The sequence below is a fragment of the Cotesia glomerata genome, linkage group LG8 (assembly GCF_020080835.1).
Source record: "Cotesia glomerata isolate CgM1 linkage group LG8, MPM_Cglom_v2.3, whole genome shotgun sequence".
In the NCBI taxonomy this organism is placed as follows: Eukaryota; Metazoa; Arthropoda; class Insecta; order Hymenoptera; family Braconidae; genus Cotesia; species Cotesia glomerata.
Genome location: NC_058165.1, coordinates 8,690,207 through 8,709,800, shown reverse-complemented (window position 1 = coordinate 8,709,800; position 19,594 = coordinate 8,690,207). Strand labels below are relative to the sequence as shown.

At 30.1% G+C, this 19,594-nt stretch overlaps 2 protein-coding genes across 2 annotated transcripts; both read right to left on the bottom strand.

Moving 5' to 3' along the window:
* Positions 1-7,049: 7,049 nt before the first annotated feature.
* LOC123270770 lies at positions 7,050-10,349 on the bottom strand. Its single transcript, XM_044736919.1, has 3 exons — positions 9,869-10,349; positions 7,673-7,872; positions 7,050-7,564 (listed from the first exon to the last, which is right to left on the bottom strand). The coding sequence occupies exons 1-3, from the start codon at positions 10,067-10,069 to the stop codon at positions 7,327-7,329; spliced, it is 639 nt and encodes a 212-aa protein (XP_044592854.1). The 5' UTR covers positions 10,070-10,349; the 3' UTR covers positions 7,050-7,326.
* A 925-nt stretch (positions 10,350-11,274) lies between these two features.
* LOC123270771 lies at positions 11,275-13,289 on the bottom strand. The gene is made up of 2 exons (XM_044736920.1): positions 12,935-13,289; positions 11,275-12,251 (listed from the first exon to the last, which is right to left on the bottom strand). Exons 1-2 carry the CDS (start codon positions 13,171-13,173, stop codon positions 11,942-11,944), a joined length of 549 nt encoding a protein of 182 aa, XP_044592855.1. The 5' UTR covers positions 13,174-13,289; the 3' UTR covers positions 11,275-11,941.
* Positions 13,290-19,594: the final 6,305 nt, after the last annotated feature.

The window sequence follows — 19,594 nt, the reverse complement described above, 5'->3', positions numbered from 1 at the left end:
ATAATATTAATTTATAAAAACAAATGAAATTTAACGTTAAAAGAATTTTTTATCATTAGATGTGATTGTTTTTCAGCTCTCCAGGCTCAAAAATATAATTTGTATGTTGTTTCGAGCTCTCCGAGCTCAAAGAGTTAGCTGTTCTAAGCTTTTGAGCTCTTCAAGTTCAAAAGTCTGTTAGAAGTTTAATAAAAAATTTTTTGAATTTTCAAACCGCACTAACTTCTGAACGAATGAACGAGGCTTCATATGACCTTAAAACGTCGAGATCTGATGAAAACTCGATTTTTACAAAACGGGGTAAAACCAATAACTTCCCGAATTAAAAAAAATTTTTAATTTTTTTTAGCAGGAAGTTGAAAATAATTTTTAATAAGTTAAACCCTTTAATGTTCTGGAAGCGCAAAGAATCTCGGTGTGAGCTGTTAGGGGAGAAGAGCGCTCCAAATTACGACTATTATGGCATTTCTCAGCTCTTCGTTAAAAAATACAGTTTTAAAGTTATTTTGAGTTCTCCAATACAATTAAGCCCTGATTAAACATCTGAATTCGACCGAATTAAAAATTTTAATTTTGTCATATTCTGTTAAATTCGGTAAAACAGAATTCAAAAGAATTAAAAAATTTAATTCTGCTCAATTCTGTTGAATTTTGCAGAACAGAATTCAACTGAATTAAAAATATCAATTCTGTTATATTCTGTTAAATTCGTCAAAACAGAATTTAAAAGAATTAAAAATTTTAATTCTGTTCAATTCTGTTGAATTCTGCAAAACAAAATCCAACTGAATTGGATTTGAGAAAATCTATTGCGATAAAAAAATTATTTTTCTGTTTCTGATGTCAGGCAGACGCTTACTGAAGATTTATCGGATTGAAGATTTAATTTATATCGAGACTGTTGTTGATCGTAGGACCACTCGAAAAAACCTAGATCATCAATGATGATGTTCTTTTTCTTTTTATAAGAATTATAATATTATTATTATTTCAATAAAATTTATCTATTACTAAAATTATCGATTATTTAGGTTTGAAAATAAATTCGACCTTGAATTCGCTGACATTTCTTTGAAGAAATGCAGGAAATTTCACGGATAGCTTTCAGGAATAATTGCTTTTTATATTTTTTTTTTACTATCTAATGGGATTCCATACACAGCCCAATTAAAAAATTTAAAAGTTAATTCAATTATTATTATTTTTATTGTTATTATTATTATTAAAAAAAAATATTTATTAATGGACAAAAAAAGCATCAATATAATGCTAATGATTGAAATTATTATTTTTAATAATTAAATTAAATTAATCTGACGTAAAAATTTATTGAAGGAAGAGCGTTGATAAAATAACATATAATAAAAAATAATTTTTATAAAAACATAATTATTTAATAGACGGCTTTATTAAGCGACTCGCCGAGGAAAAACTAGGGCTTCACACGAGACGAGAGTAGCCGAGAATACTAAAAATCTCGTCTCGGTCTCGTAAATTCCGAAAAAATTAAGTCTCGTTCGAGTCTCGGTCTCATCTCGTCACTAGTTTTCTCGTCTCGTTACCAGTTGTCTCGTCTTGTCTCGCTTAGTTCTAAATATTAAGAACAAATATCATATGAAATGAAAAATAAATAATAAATTATTTTTTTAAACTATAATTAAAACGTTCTTTATACAACAATATTTTTACATATACATAAATTATTTAAGTTTTGACATTCTTAATTTTATCTTTTAAATTACACGATGACCAAGAATTCAAACATAATAACGCTTGCATCACATCATCTTTCAATGATGTACGTGATTTTGTCATGATCATACCTGCTGTAGAAAATAGTCGTTCAACAGGTACGGATGTAGCCATTATACTAAATAAATCTTTGGCCATCTTGGAAGGGGTAGGAAAAGCTTTTTCATGCACTTTCCACCACTCCAAAATATTTGTGTTTCTATCTTCTCTTTCTAATCGTAAATACTCTTCAAACTCAGCTTTCCAATGTTTCGAAGTTTTATATTTATTTATTTATTTATTTATTAAATTTTGATCCTAGAGCTAGTGCTCCCTAAGGACCATCTTATTCAAGTACATAATAAGTACATAAAAAATTAATAAAGTAAATTATTTACACGTAACATAATATGATAAATAATAAGATAACATAACATGATAATTAATGATGTTATAATAAAGATATAATTCTTATTGTCTTTGATTCTTCACAACATTGTTTACACAGTTTTAAAGGTCTCTATTATAATGCCAATTAAAACATGCTACTCTAAATTCAGCAAAAGTGCTTAATGCAACAAGATCAGACGGGAGCTGATTCCAAGATCTTATAGCCGTTAACAAGAACGAACGCTCAAAGGTAACTGTACGACAACTTGGTTGGTAAAATACATCATTTCTACGCTCTGCCCGATCTCTGACAGAAAGCAAAATACGAAAGCCATCACGTAACAAATTATCGTAATGCAAAGGCAACATCTTATAAATTATACAATCTATTAAAAATTCGCGTCTTTTTCGTAGTGTTAACCAACCAAGCTGGCGTCTGTAAGGTGTAATGTGGTCAAATCGTGGAACACCGTAAATAAACCTTATGCAGGCATTAAACCTTCTCTGTAGCCTCTGTTGGAGACCACCAGATATGTTCGTAAGAACAGCACAACCATAATCGAATATTGGCAAGATCAATGCAACAACTAGTCTCCTACGCATAGCGGTGTTCAATATTCTACTATTCATTTTTAATCGAGCAAGACAACTCATTGCCTGCTGGCTAACAGATACCATTTGAGCATGCCATGACAGGCATTATATCAATATAGGCTATTAATATCAATACATTTTTTAATAAAATTGTTATAGCTTTCAATGACAACGCTCTCAGTTGGTTGATTATTGAGGGTGTTTTTAGCGTATTTTTTATAACACTTCGAAACATAGGATAGATTCATTCTTCATTTCTTTACCCCAATCGGTTTTGTCGAATATTTCGAGGATCTAAAATCAAACTCGAATAATAAACCCAATTGGTTTTCCTGTAATGCTTTAACATCTTATCTCTAGATGCTTGAAAAGCAATTAATAAAGTTTCATCAACAACAGTGCGATTTGCTTTATTGTCTAACTCAAAAATTGTCGAATCAATATCTGAGATAAGTATGTTAAAAGCAACAACAACAATTGGTAGCGTCACGTATTTTTCACCACAAATTGCTTCCGAAACTATTTTGAAATTTTTTAAAAATATACATATTTGTTCAAGTAATAACCACTCATTTTCATTTAGTCTTAACATACTTTTATTATTTTCGTGACTCAACCAGAATAAATTAAAACTATTTTTTAAACTAATTCCTACTTCAATCATATCATGAGTGCTATTCCATCTTGTCTTAACATCCAAAATAGGTTTAATATATTTTGTTTTTGTGATGTTACAAAAATCAATTAATTTATTTTGTAATTGCTCAGACTTTCTTATTTTAATGAAAGTACTGCGCAATTTACAAATAGCGGATGATGGACTGAAATCAATTGAAGTCATTTCAAACAATTCGTCTTCATCTAAAACGTCATGATTGAGTTCTTCATCATTAACATTTTCTACTTTAGAGATTAAACTGTCCAGAATATCACTCTCAGATTGAAGAAAGTCTACTTTTAACATTTTCATAATATCTTGAACACCGAGATTCAAAATATGGGCAAAACAACGAAAATGTTGATTGATATGATCAAAAGATTGGTCATTTTCTGCCATCAAAACATTTAATTCACTCATAAATGTAGTGTTTGCCGCTGCATTATCAAGGGTTATTCCTTGAATCTTATTCTCTAACGCGTATTCTTTAATGCATTTAAAAAAAAACTTTTGCGATATCTTTTCCGATATATCGACCACAAGAAGGTACAAAATCTAAAGCTAAAGATTGTAGCTGCCAATTATCATCGATGAAGTGAATAGTTACGCCGTAATATGACCTGAAGTTCATCGAAGTCCAGCCATCTACGGTAAATGAAAATTTAGAACAATTATTCAAAATTTCCTTTACTCTCACTCGTTGAATGTGAAAATGCTTCATCACCATTCGCCGAGCAAAATTACGTCTGGGGACACTGATGTTGGGATTCAAAATATGAAAAAAATTTTGAGTGTCGTCGTCATCGAAAAAACTCAAGGCCAACTTTTTCTTCGCCATCCACTCTACAATTAAAGCCTCATAATTCTTCGATGATAATTTATTCTAAAACATAAAATTCCTTTATGTTTATACAACTCTACTAAAATTTTTGACTAAAAATAGTGAATATAATATATGGATCATTCCACACCAAATCACGAAATCTTAAAAATTGTACAGTGATAAGTATGTAAATTAAATTTTTTCCATCAAAAATGTCGCTCTTCAAAGAAAGTCAAAATTTAAGTTAAAAGTTAAGAAAAAACGGTGAAAAAAAAATTTTTTGGTTCTTATTTTATTTTATTTTTTTTTTTTTTCAAAAACTACACTTCTAAAAAAATAGCCGCCGGCAAAGAGAGGTAACGATAATTAAATCAGAAGTTATGAATTTTTCAAAATTACTATGCCGTTGTTTTTTTACAATTTTTAAAAATTCATATTTTCGGAGCTTTTGAAAATTAACGGCTCATAATGTCATAATTTAGGGGTAGGCGTCTTTTGAAACGTATAAAAAAAAATTTAATTGAATAAAAAAATACAATTTTTAAAATGTGGTAATTTGGCGTTGAATTGTTACCCATATGTATCTGCGAATTGAATTTACATTTTTTACTACAAACCCAAAGCAATTAAGACAATTTTATGTCGACATGCGTAGATAGTATTTTAACACACACTTAAAGAAATTACATTTTACATAATTAATTGAATACGTTGAAAAAATGTTTCTAATTGTTCACTATTAGAGCGGTTTGAGATTGATGTAAAATTAAATTACCTGTTCAGAAAACAGTCAATTTTTTTTGCGCTGATGACACAGATTTTTGAATCGAAGTTGAGTTTCCATAAACTTCTTCATAAGCTTTTGAATGAGCCGTCAGTAAATGCCTCTTCATACCGGTAGAGTTGTTATCTTTTCGGCTAATAATTTTTATCTTTTTTGATTTTTCACACACTAAACATATTGCTTTTTTCTCACCTCTAATTATTTCAAGTTTGAAAAAATTTTCGAATTTTGAAGTTTTTTTTTTAGGTGGTTGATCAACAGTTCCACTTTCACTTATTTCATCTTCACTTTCATTTGATCTTTGCCTCTTATTTGGGTTATTATCACTAACAATCACACTTGTCGACATTTTACTGTATCTGAAGTCGGAAAATTGTAGATCTTCACTGTTCAAAAGTTTTTGTAAAACTGATGAACAACTCTTTAGAGAATTTCTCTGATCAACATAATGTTGTCAACATGAACAATTTTTCGTCACGCAGTTTAGCATAAATTTTATTTTTACGGAATACTTGAAACATTTTTTTTGCATCTAAGTTTGTTACCAAATACTTGAGTATTTGACCAGTTCTATTATATATACTCCCATAGATGTATACAATAATTGTTCAAATGTTTACTACAAGAGGTACAGGAAAAAACAAAAAATTTCTCCAGATGTCCAAATAGAGACTAAACTTTCAAAACATCGCTATAGAGGCAATAAAAGTTGTCCGTTAAGTACTGAATTTATAATGAGATTAGTTTTTATATTTGTAAATTCTATTTTTCTCAAAAAATAACGTTAATTATCGCAAATTTGTAACAAATATAATAATTAATATTTTTTTGAAATATTATATAGACAAAACACATTGGTGATTATAATGGAAACTCTTTATATTTAATTGTTTTATATAGGTGTTGAAAAAGGACGAATCAAATATAAGAAAAGTTTACTGTATGTCTGTAATAAATAAGAGGATTTTCCAGGTAGAAAATTTCGAGTAAAAAAAAACTCCTTCAATAGTACACACATCTATGACTCTCTCGCTTGCAGACACATTCACAAGCGAGAGTACAAGTGAACCAATTGATCTTTTAAAAGGAATTATTCAAATCTAAAATGTAAAAATCTGCAAAAATAAGTAGTTATGATAAGTGATACTGATAAGTAACTATTAGAAGAGAACAAGTTGAAGTAAAAATATGAAAAAATCATACTCAGCTAAGGATACCATGATGTTTTGTATTGACAAACTACGATATAGAATATAAATATTAATACGTATACTTCAAAAATTAGAGTTTCAACTTTGAGTTTTTTTTTTTAAAGTTACAAAAAACTTTTTCACAGGTGGTCTCCAGATTTTATAGTTTGTAAAATTTATTGTTCTCTATGTAGATCTTTTCTAATAAAAACTTCATAAAAAAAATTTTACGAGACCAAGAACGAGACTCTCGGGTTGCGCTATATGTGGTCTCAGTATCGCCGAGAATATTTTCAAAAACGTCTCGTCTCGTCTCGTCTCGCTTTTCCGAGACGAGAACGAGACGAGACGAGAAAAATCTCGCTCTCGTGTGAAGCCCTAGGAAAAACTTCATAGAATCGTCTCTGATTTATACCATCCTCGAAAGTTTTATACACTGAAAAAATAGTTTTCAGCTGTGCACGATACGATATTGCTACAATTAGGAAAACTGTATCCTAAAGGGTAGCAATACTATCGTACATGGCACCCGAATGGATCGCGACGGTCGCTATCCAGACTGCTGCTTGTAGCTACACGGATTGTACTGGCGTATGGAGGGTAGTTCCATATAACGGCGAGTCTGGTGCTCTCGTTGCAATACAGTTAGATGGCGTCAGGCAGAGAACTGTTTTTTCAATGTAGGAGATCAATTTCTCAATAGGACATTCATAAAAATCGTTATTAATACCATCGATAGGATCAAGATTTTTATCCATAAAAATTGCAATTCCAGATAAAACTTCGTTGAAGCCACGGCCCTGGAAAATAAGTTTTTAGATATTATATTGTATTAATTTAATTGAGAGTAATTTTAAAAAAATAAATAACTTACGTTGTACTCATGTGAGCATATAACAATCGGTTTTTTGCCATTAATTTTCTTGGAAACGGCCTCGGATATTTCCTGATAAGTATAATTTTTCCCAGAAGTGATATTAACTTGCCGAAGGATCACATCAATGTTGTATTTATCAAGTAATTCGAAGGACTTTTTGTAAAACTTGAACTCGCTGTCGAATTTTCCTTTAAAGTAAGTCGAACATTGTCCCTGGTTGTGCCAAACAGAACGGAAGTCTACTTCTGTGTCAGAATACTTTGAAGAATCTTGTATACCCTATTTTTCTACGATTTCATTTTCGATGGACGACAAAGAGGTGATATTGAATTTTTTGAATCTGTGAGGATCGCTCGAGTAATAATCACACGTGAAGCTTATGCTTTCGTTGAATTTAAAAATAAATGTATTGACGACCCATGGATACTTTGGTTGAAGACAACTAGATGAATCCGGTCCGAAGCACTGAAGAGGTTTGGCTTTTTGTATGAATAAATAATAACCATTATTATCTTCTCTGTAATATAAATCATTTAAATTCATTTTTAATTCGCTGTTTTGTTGAAATTGATAGTAATAATTGAGAATAAATAAAAATGTTTTATTAAAAATATTCAGTACTCACCGAAGTGTTGGATATTTGTCGAAAGGGTCTTCATAAGGTACCAATTGAGATTGATAGTCGGATTTTTTCGAATAATTTTTGTAAAGAATTGGTAAATCAGGTGAACATTTTCCAGGATAGTAGTTTTTCAGTGGGTCAATTAAATTCAATGATTTATCGAAGAATAGTGTTATTCTTTCTAATTCTAGTATGTTTGCCATCTAAAAAAAAAATTATCGTAGTATTGTATTAATATAAAGTAAATTTTTTAGTACAGTAATATTCACATTCTCTTAAGGTAGTTTCAGCATGAAATCACTTTTCGACAGATTCGGCTGAAATTTTTTTTACGGGTTCAGTATAGCTTTATTTATAAATTCCTAAAATTTCATAATTTTTGACCGTTTAGATCGCGAGATATTTAAAGTCAAAGTTAGCGATTTTGAGGGTCATGTTCCATTTAAAGTATGTAAAATGTCCGGTCTCTCCAACTACTTTTTATTATATTAAAAAATTCTCTCGACAGAATTGGAAAAAAAATTAAGGGCGTGTTGAAAAATATTTTTAGAATAAGTTAAAAAAATAAAAGTAGCCCCTCACCGTTTTGTTATCGAGATATAATAATTAAAAAAAATAATTTTCGATCCATTTCTTACCTCCTCATTGAACAATTTATAGCGATTCGGCAACGCCGTGCGCAACGCTCCTTGAAATAGTGTAGCATAAAAAGCGGGAAATTCAAATCTTTCACGGTTTTCAAGAGCAACGTTGCCAGATCACTAGACTAACAGTATGTAATTGTATGTGTGAACATCTGTGTGCCGAGGCTTTTAAATTTTTGTCTATAGTAAATGCTCTGACTATACTATACCACGCTGGAACTACGTTAAATTAAATCATTTTATAAAAAAAAAAAAAAAAAAAAAAAAAAAAAACCATAGAGCTGTTATGTCCACTTCAATTTTTTTTTTCTTAATTTAAATCACCCGCGCAGATGGAAGACTTCTCCATGCGCGAAAGCCACAATAAAATGTAAGCTACGTGACTGCTGGTTGACTAGCGGGGACTTCTGCAATCTCACTACCGCGAGCTTTTAAAAAGGCGATCAACAGCCAAATCCACGTCTTTGTTAGTTAATTCGACTTCCGCGTTTAACTTGACAGGCCCGTGCCTTGTAAAAGTCCCTTATCTTAATTTGCGCTGCACTTAAGACGAGTTCAGACACGGTTCAACCGGCAGGCCACGTATTAGTTATTAATATCTACGAGTCGGGATTCTCAAAGTTCTAATTTGCCCTGCACTTAGGCGAGAGCTCGGTCAGTAGATAAAATTTAGAGAGTCGTATTCTCAAAGTTCTAATTTGCCCTGCACTTAGGCGAGAATTCGGCCAGTAAATAAATCATAGAGAACCGGAATCTCAAAGTTCTAATTTGCTCTGCACTTAGGCGAGAATCCGGTCATTAAGTTTATTCAAAATTTCTTAAAAGCTAGTTTTGCGCACTTTACCCTACGGGGGACTGGAGGACGTTAGCTCAATCAAATTAATAAAATTCATTAATATAAATTTCGATTAAATAAAAATTGTTAAAGTGTAAAAGTTTTAGTGTTTATAAAAATAAATATCAAAAGAAGTGAAATTTTGTTCGAGTCAATTAATTTCGTAAAATAAGAAGCCCTTAAAGTAAGCAGCCCAAATCCATCCAACTCCATCCGCTGCAAGGACCAACTGGAGGGCCCATTCAAGGAAAAGGCGCTAACAGCAGCCCCGGGATCACGGATCCGGTAATCAGAAATAATCTAGCAAGTAGTAAGTACATCTACTCCTAATAGAAATCTGTGTACAGTCTCAAACGAAGGCGTGGTAAATTCGTACATCGAAAACGTCCCACAAAAATAATTAAAACAACGGAATTAAAACCTCCGTTGCGTATTCTTTAAACTGTTAGTCCAAACCTCCACCGTTTACGCTACCGCTCAAAAAACGCCCTTGGACATAACAGAGCGTATCATAAATAAAAAAAGAAAGTTTGAAAAATTTTCTGTTTGTTGTATTCATGAAAAAAAGAAAAAGTGAAAAATTTAATTAAAAATAGTAATAAATGTCGCTTCAAATTAGAAACTAGAAAAATTTTAGTTCAAAATAATATTTTTAAATGTTAATTTTCACAGCTTAAAATGTAATATTTAGGTGCTAATGAAAATAACTATTAAACTTACAAAATTCCACAAACATTTGATAACAGGTTTCTTTCCTTGCGTGACCTTGGACACAGCGTTAGAAATTTCTTGATAAGTGTAATTTTTCCCTGGAGTAATATTACTTTTCTGCAGAATATCATTCATGGTATACTTATCGTACAATTTAGTTGCTTTAGATAAATACTTATAAGGATCGCTCAGTTGTTCCGTTTCAGTCATGCAATAATACTTCCGAATTCATTCGATCTATTTTCTAATCGTTCTGAAGGATCTAGAAAATTGTTTATATCCTCAATATCGAGATAAAATGACCTTGAAAACCTTCTTGAAAATCCAAGAAAAGAAGATGATTTATTTTTCGGCTCTAATTTTCCTGTCGGTATTGAACACGATGTATCAGTTGTGTTATTAAGCTGCGGTAGGAAATCAGAAGCGACCCATCGTTTAGCCGAATGATTACATTCGGTCCTGAAAAAGCCGATTCTAGTGCAATTTTTCGAAGAATAATATTCTTGGCTTAGTTCAAGGTGAAAATCGACTTCACTTTAATTTTAATGAATTATTCAAACAAGTTATTATTTTTTTTTTGTTTCTTAATTAACTTTTATATTTACCATTCAATATTTTTCGCCAAAAACACGAGAGTTAAGAAAAAAAATGAACTTTTGAATATATCCATCGTTATGATTTAATTCTTCGACTGTTCCTGGTTACCAGGTGGTCGCTAACTGAAGTTTTGGATATATAGTTAGAGAGGGTATTTATACTAATGGGACAAAAGACTAGCGTTACATTATTGAGTGTTGATTTTTTTTCCTTTTTTCCCAAGAATTTTAAACATATTTATCATAAAAGTATCGTATTCAAATTAGAAGATTAAAATAAATTTCTTATAGTCAAAAAGGATAGAAAAACAAAATTTGTTCAGAAGATAATTAGAAATTTTTTTGGAAGATATTTTATTTTATTGAAAAATGCAAATGCGACATAAAAAAAATTTAATCTTCAATCGATTGATTATTTAATATGTATGTAACTTTATTTATGTAACATCACTGAAATTCTTTTTTAGCCCATTCCTCAATTCTCCCTTTTTTCTCGACATAATCGATAAAGCCCTCATAAAATATAACTTTATCTCGATTACAGACATGAGCATAGGAACTGCTCTGTCCATTAAGGAATTTTTGAATCTGACTATCAATTGGATTAGTAGGATTGAAAGTTTTATCCATGACAAATTCAATAACAGACAAAACTTCAATGTCTTCATATTGAAAAATTAATATTTATCAATATCTTCATATTATTCTCTTATTTTATTATACTAGTAATAAAAATGATTAACTTACGTTGAAGGAAGAAATGCATCTCATTCTCACTAGTTTGCCACCGATGCCCTTTGAAGCGGCGTCGTATTATTATTATTTCGATTTTTACTTGTATACCGTTCTTGGTTTTTACAAGGCTGGGTAGATGGTAGCTGTCGCATTCCGCGAGTGCGCCACCGTCTTGTGTTTTTATTTTTTATTATTACTGTCCTTGTTTATTCAACGCTTTTTTGGACCCCAGCACGTCCTCTTTTCACTCCTGTATTTTCACTACATCATAATCAACCTTATTTTTCGCACATTTATATACTCAACTCTTTATTATTATCACTGCGGCTGTGGACCGACTTGTGCTTTCTGTACTGTATTTACCCTATTCCTCACCCCTTTCTATCGGTTGTTGGAATAGTGGCGATGGGGAAACCACAGAGAAAACCCATGCCAGTACGGTTCGGTTACCGGAGCGACCCCCGACGGTTGGTGTTGGAATTATTCGAACAACCGTCGGGGCTCGAACCCTCGCCTCACGGCATGATGAGCGAGCGAACTAACGGGATAATGACTTAACCCGCTCGGCCATCATGCTGCCCTAACCGGCGTCGTATATTTCTTGATAAGTGTAATTCTTCCCGGGAGTGATATTAGATTGCCGTAGAATTTGATCCATGTTGTATTTATCAAACAATTCGAGTGATTTCTTGAAAAACTTAAATTCGTTGCTGAGTTTCTTAAAATAAGCCGAACACATTCCTTGTTTCTCCTAATAGTCTCTAATTAAGTCTCTCATTAAGATCTCTTTATATTCACTATTATAATCATCTTTATTTTCCCATTTGTCTACTATTTCATTCTTGATAGACGACAGGGAAGTGAAATTGTATTTTGCGTCATAGTTATGAGGGTCGTTTCCACCGCATGAGAAGTCTATGTTATTCTTTAAAATAAAAGTAAATTCTCTTATGATCCACGAGCACTTGGGCTTTTGATATTTTGTTGAATTGCTACAATGTTGAAGACACTCAGCTGGGTAGGCTTTTTGAGATAGAAGGTAGTAATCATTATTGTCTTCCCTGAAATTTACACTATTTGCATAAGTAATCTTTACCTTTGATATTTCAGTAGATTAATTGTACAAAAAAAATTGATTTAAGAAAAATATTATTTTTAAATTTTACCTAAGTCAGAAAAATGAACTTAGATGAGCTTAAATCAATTGTTTTAGTATATGTTGAGTTCATTTTTTCAACTCGGGTACTTTTGAATTAAAAATTCCTAGATAAAAATAAAAAATTCATCTTTCAAGAGTCCAATTTGAAATATTTATATAAAATTTTAATATTTTTAAACAAAATAACTAATATTCCATTAAATAAATTATTTCTTTCGAATTTTAGAGACCGTGGTAATATTGATTCAAGATATCAATTGAAGAAAATTTAGATGGAGAAAAATTTTTTTCAACCTAGAATATGAAATTGTTTAAAAATACTAATAATAATTTTTTTTGGAGGGAATTATCTTTTCTAATAGAAAATTTAATTGATAAAAATAATAAACTTTTGATCGAAAAAATCAAATTTATTGAGGTAAAATAATGAATTCCAAAACATAAAATTCTTGAATCAAAATATAAGTTTTTCCTTAATAATTTTTCGGATTAAAAATTTATTTCTTTAATTTAGAACGTTAATAATTGTTTAAAGTTAAAAATTTTCTAAAAAAAAAAAAAAATTTTAAATAATGCCGTACTTACCGAAGTGTTGGATATTTATCAAGAGGGTCGTCATGAAATTGGAACAAATTCAATGATTTATCGAAAAATAGTGTTATTTTATCTAGTACCAAATTGTTTCGACGTCTGCTTATATGATCCCGGAAACATTTGACAGCAGGTTTTTTTCCTTGAGTGACCTTGGAAACAGCGTCCGAAATTTTTTGATAAGTGTAATTGTTCCCATGAGTAATGTTGCTTTGGTCTAGAATATCATTCATGTTATACTTGTTGAACAACCTAGATGCTTCGGATAAATATTTGGAGTGATCGTTGAGTAATTCGATTTCAACAAAACAAGGTCCAAAATTAGTCCATGTATTTTCTAATGAAGGAAAATACTACCCTCACTTGTAAAATTACAGTTCAAAATTCAATAAAACTTAGCGTATTATTACATTATAATAAGATAGTGGACCAGTTAAATTTTTAACAAGGTTCAAAGAATAGATTATAGATTTCAATAAAAATGCAGATAAAAAAAAAACAAATATCAAATTGAATACACGATATAATTATAAGTACAGATTCAGAGCATGTGATAGTAATAATTAATATAAAAACTCTTTAAAATTATCGCTATCTCTTTTCTTGCAATGTTACGTTACACAGGTAAATCTACTGCGTAAATTAAAAGAGATTTTGTCTGTGGTACTTTCTTAATTAAGATACAATTTATGAGGCGCGAAGTGGATAAATCAAATGATCAGTTCTTGCTGATCTGGATTTTTGGATCGAGTGCTGGAATATTTGAAACTTATTATACCTAAAGATCCATCCAAATATTTTTATTTAACTAATGATCTACATAAGTATTGATAATTAGTAACGAGTGAGTCAATTTAATCGCATCATTACAAATATTTAGATAAATACGTAGGTGCAATTAATGTTAAATATTTGAACTCTCGATCAGAAAAACAACTTCAAAGTCCAGTTTTAAAATGGCGTTTCTTTAAGTCGTTAAAAAGTAATTACACGTAAATCAGTGGGTTTTTAGGTGACGTTATATTTTTTATGGAGGTTTTAGCAATGAGATTTTTCTATAACACTCGACCCTTCCCGAGTCGAAATTTAGAGCCCATTTAGAACCTTCTAAAATCGGATCTATTTCGGACTTAGGGGCTCAAACTAAAGCCTGTTTCCATGTTTAAGTAGGTCCGGTTTTGGTCCCACAAGCGCTACAAATTTCCGTTTTCGGCGCTTTAGGGTTCAAAATCGGACCCGATGAAAATAAAAATTAGATCCGATTTTGAACCCGTGAGTCCTCTTTTATTGTTATTTTTTTATTAATTAATTTGTATTTCCCTTAGTTGCCACGACTAGCCCATGCCTGGTTACCAGGACTGTGCCTTAGTCAACTTTCAAGTCTGCCTCATGCTATTTGATAAGAAATAATAAAAAATTTATTTTTTAAGCGTCATTTTTTTTTATATGATTTAAGATGTAGAGCTAACGCAAATTCAGACTGTTTGATTCTTATTTAAACCTAACTTTCGCTAATCATAGAAATAACGTGAAAATCGCATCCGTCTTATCCGAGATTCGAACCCGAGCCGCGCGCTTGCTAGACCGATACCTAACCCCTACACTATACGACCGATGAGTAATTATACATCTCATCATTATCATAAGCTAAATCTATAAAATGATGAAGTGTGACGGTTTAATATTTATATAATTTATGTTATTTAATATTGTGTTTTGATGAAAATTAACTATTTTTTACACATGGTTATTAATTTAAAAAATGCAAAAGTCAAGTCCTTATATTATATTACTCTAAAATTTGTACATCACTCTGTAGATTTTCAATATTTTATTATAAATTTTAATATTTAAAATTATCAATATTAAAAATTTAACTGTAAATTATTAAATTTTAATTTTTTTAAAGACCATATCAATTTTTACGATATGTAATTGTTTTGGTTCAATAATAAATTTTCAATTTTAGCATTTGCTAACAAATATTCGTTAAACAATAAATTTTTACAATAATTTTAAAGAAATTCGTTGTGTTGAATCAAGACGAAAAATTCTTGAATCAAATAAAATTCACTTAAACCAATATAAATTTCTTAGTTTAAGAATTTTTCTCTTCAGATCAAGAAGAAAAATTTTTTTAGTTAATAAATTTAATTTTTTAATTATTGATGGAAATTTTAATGAAATAATTGATAGAAAAATCAATTTTTAATAAATATAATTTTTGTGTCGTTTTGAGTTTTTCGAGCTCAAAAATCTGATAGAAGTTTAATAAAACACTATTTTTTAAATTTTTAAACTGGAATAATTTTTGAACGAATGAACCGATTTCTACACGGTTGGCGGGATTCGACGAAGTTTTTGAAGCCTCACAAAGAATATTTCAGTTTAAATTGATCGAACTAGGAATTTCGAAGTAATTCCAAAAAAATACTTTTTTTGGTTTTCTTTCGACAATGATAACTAACTAACGAATCAACTGATTTTGACCGGGCTGGCTGCGATCGACGTGGTTTTTTTTATGTTAAGAGCTGATTAGTTTTTAGAATCGATTGGTAAATCCGTTGAAAAGTTATTTCAAAAGAACCACATTTGAAAAATTTTTTTTGTAATTTTTTTGAGATTTCTCACTTTTCTTAATTTTTTAAGGCCATTTTAGGAGGGTACCCCCCACTTTTTTTAAAAGTAAAATGGCGCCGCCTGGTGGCCAGTCCGGGTACTAAAAAAGTCCCTAGCACGTGAAAATTTTCTAAATTAAATAAAAAATATAAATAATTATTGAATATAAAAAAAATGAATGCTAAAAATAATTAAAAAAATTGCTTAATATTTTGAAATAAAAAAAAATATATAACATTGACAGAATTATTTAAATCAACGATAAGCAGTTGTGGTGACCTTGAACTGTCAACGCCGTATTTATTTTTATGATATTATTAAAAAATAATGAAGCGATTGATAAAAAAAAGACCAACGTAGCTCGAATTCTACAAAAATTAAAAATATATAAAAAATAACTTACAATTATTATCCCAACACAGATGGATGTATCTTAAAAAATAAATTTCATGTTTACATTTTGCATTTAGTAACTTTATGACAGCTGTAAGCAATATGCTCGTAATCATTCAGCGCATGCCCGATGCATAACTGTCGTAGAGGGAAAAATTAAATTAAATAGATTGATTTATTTTTTATATAAATAAAAATATCTCAGAAACTACGCAAAAGTAGTCGAGACATGCAGTGAATGAAATTTAGAGAATTAAATTACAAACAAAATAAGCCAAACTTGATATCTCTACGACCAATAGTTTACGAAATATTAATTTTTTAAAAAAAAACGCGGTTCCGCTCAAGCGCTCATAATTATAGTGCGCACACTCTATGAGATGTCCATTTGTAAATTATTACCTTTATGTATTATAGATGGTCTTAAAGGAATTTATTGAAATATATCTATATCTCTAAATATTAATTTTTTAATAAAAAACGCGGTTCCCGCTCAAGCGCTCATAAACAAATGGCAGCTGTAACTCCGCGAAAAATCAATTGATTTACATTTTTTTTTAATTATAGCTTTTTGTCTTCTATAAGCAAAAATCCAGCTAAGCTCGCAAAATTTTTTGAATTTATTTTGAATAATTTTTTAGTTTTTTGAATTTCTGCATTAAAAAATAGTTAGAATTAGATAAAAATTATTTTTTTCATATTAAAGAAATTTTCCCTGCAACAGAGAGATCGATATGAAAAAAAGAGATTTTGAAAAAAAAATTTTTTAGTGCGAAAATTTAGGTTTACAAGTTTAAAAATGCATGATCTCTACGGGGACTCGATGATCCGATCCCCGATCCGGAGACAGTGCACGTGCGCCATTCCCCTCAAACCGTTGTCCGGATAAAAATGGGGAAATAATTATAATTTGAGGCAAAAATAATAACAAACATAGTAAGCGGCCGCTCAGAAACTCGGAGTTATTTTCTATTTTGTGTAACTTTTTGTTTTTTCTAGAGTCTTAATTAATCCTTTTAAAAAATCGATCCCATAATATCAGGGTATCAATCGATCTCCAAATTTCATGAATCGTCCAGAAAACCTATCGAAAAAAGATCGATTTTTTAAAAATGTTAACTAATTTTTTTTTTTTTATAATAAAATAAGTTAAACTTTTAAAAAATCAATTCGACAATGTAGGCATCAAATGATTCAGAATTTTATAAATCGTAAAGATATCCTATCGTGTGGAGAACGTTTTTTTTTTTTAATTTTTCTTTGTTTAAAAAAATAGTTAGTTAACAATTAAAATTTTGTTTTCACAGTGTAGGTATCAAACGATTTAGAATTTCATGAATCGTAAAGATATCCTATCGTGTGGATAAATTTTTATTGTTTTAATTTTACTATTTGTTTAAAAAAATAGTTAGTTAATAATTAAAAATTTATTTCCACAATGTAGGTATCAAACGTTTCAAAATTTCATAAATCGTAGAGATATCCTATGGTGTGGACAAACTTTTTTTTGAAATAATTTCTCTATTTGTTTCAAAAAATAGTTAGTTAACAATTAAAAAATCGATTCCACAATATAGGTATCAATCGATTCGAAATTTCATTAATCGTAAAAATATCTTATCGTGTGAACCTTTTTTTTTGAATATTTCTATTTGTTTGAAAAAATAGTTAGTTAACAATTAAAAAATCGATTCGGCAATATAGGTATGAATTGATTCCAAATTTCCAAATGAGTTAATCAACTTTCAGAAATTTGATTTTTTTCATGAAGAGCTCAAAATCTTCGTATATAGGTGCAATTTTAGGCACCCAGGTATTAACGAAATTAGCGGGAAGTTGCAGAGATGGCCTTTAGGGTCAACCGTTTTCCTAATTTTTTTTTTTAATTTTTCCATTTGTTAAAAAAAAGTGGTTAGTGAATAATTAAAAACTTGTTTCTGCAATGTAGGTATCAAACGATTTCGAAGGAATTTCATGAATCGTGAAGATATCCTATCGTGTGGATAAAGCTTTTTTAAGAAAATACTTCCTATTTTTCTATTTGTTTAAAAAAATAGTTAGTGCTAACAATTAAAAATTTTTTTCCAACAATGTAGGATATTAAACGATTAAAAATTTTATCAATTATTGCAAGATATCCTATCTCTATGGAGAACTTTTTTTTTTTTTTTTTAATTTTTTTTTTTTTTTTTAAAAAAAAATTGTTAATTAACAATTAAAAAATAAGCTATTCAGCAATATGAGGGTGTTAATTGATTTCAAATTCTCGTAATAATGAAGTTAATCAACTTTTAGAAATTTGATTTTTATCGTTAAGGTTTTCTAAAACGTCATACAAGGGAAAAAATTAAATTAAATAGATTGTTTTATTTTTTATGTAAATTTTACACCCAAGTCAATCTAAGTCCCGATATAATAATAAGTTAATATAAAATTTATGACTTTTTCATGAAATATTCAACCAAAAATTGTACAAACAAATTTAGGCCACCTCTTTATAAAAAAAAAAATTAGAAAGTCTTGGTAGACCCTGAAGGCCATCCGTGCAACTTTTCCGCTAATTGTATTACCCAGGTACTTAAAATTGCACTAATGATTTTTTGAGCTCTCCGACCTCAAAAAATGTACAATTTGTGTGTTATTTTGAGCCTCTCTGAATCTTTAAAGAGACAGCTTTTCTATGCTTTTTGAGCTCTTTCGAGAGATTATTATTTTTTAGTTATTTACCAAAATTTTAGACCCTGAAGCCTTAGTTCCCTTTGGGAGTTTTTAACTTCCTCTAAGAAAATTGAAAATTTTCAAAAATCGGGAAGTTATTGTTTTACCCCGTTCTTCGAAAACGGTCTTTTCATCGTGATCTCGATGTTTTCAGGTCCTAAAAAAGGCTTCCCTGACTATTCCTGCGATGGTGTCTGCATAAAAGTGTGTGTGTGTGCATGTATGTATGCGTATGTATGGATGTATGCATGGTCGTGTATGTATGTATGTAAGTATGTATGTATGTAAACCTCTCATAACTTTTGAACGGTTTGGCCGATTTGATCGCGGATGGTGCCATTCGAAAGGGCTCGACTAAACTTAGATTTTTGGATACAAGTTGGACCGATTCGGACCGATAGATTTTGAGAAATCTTAAAAAAACTGCGAAAAAAAATTTTTCAAATGTCGTTTTTTTTATTACCTTTCAAACGGCTTGACTGATCAATTCTAAAAACTAATCAGCCCTTAACATCGAAAATCCACATCAATCGCCACCAAGTTGGTCACCAAAATCGGCCGGATTCGTTCGTGAGTTAATGTTGACGGAAGAAATCGAAAAAAAGTGTTTTTTTAGAATTACACCAAAATTTCCAGTCTGATCAATTTGCGTTTGAAAATATATTATAGAATTCAAAAAACTGCGTAGAATGCCGCCAACCTCGTGAAAATCGGTCTATTTATTCAAAAATTATTGCGGTTTGAAAATTCAAAAAATATGTTTTTATTAAACTTCTATCACACTTTTGAGCTCGGAGAGCTCAAAACTACACGAAAATCATATTTTATTATAAACATCCGTTTTCCAAATTTTTCTTTTCTCCATTTAACGACAACTCTATAACGCCATAAAATGCACGGTTCTTTCAGTGTCGTTATATAGAG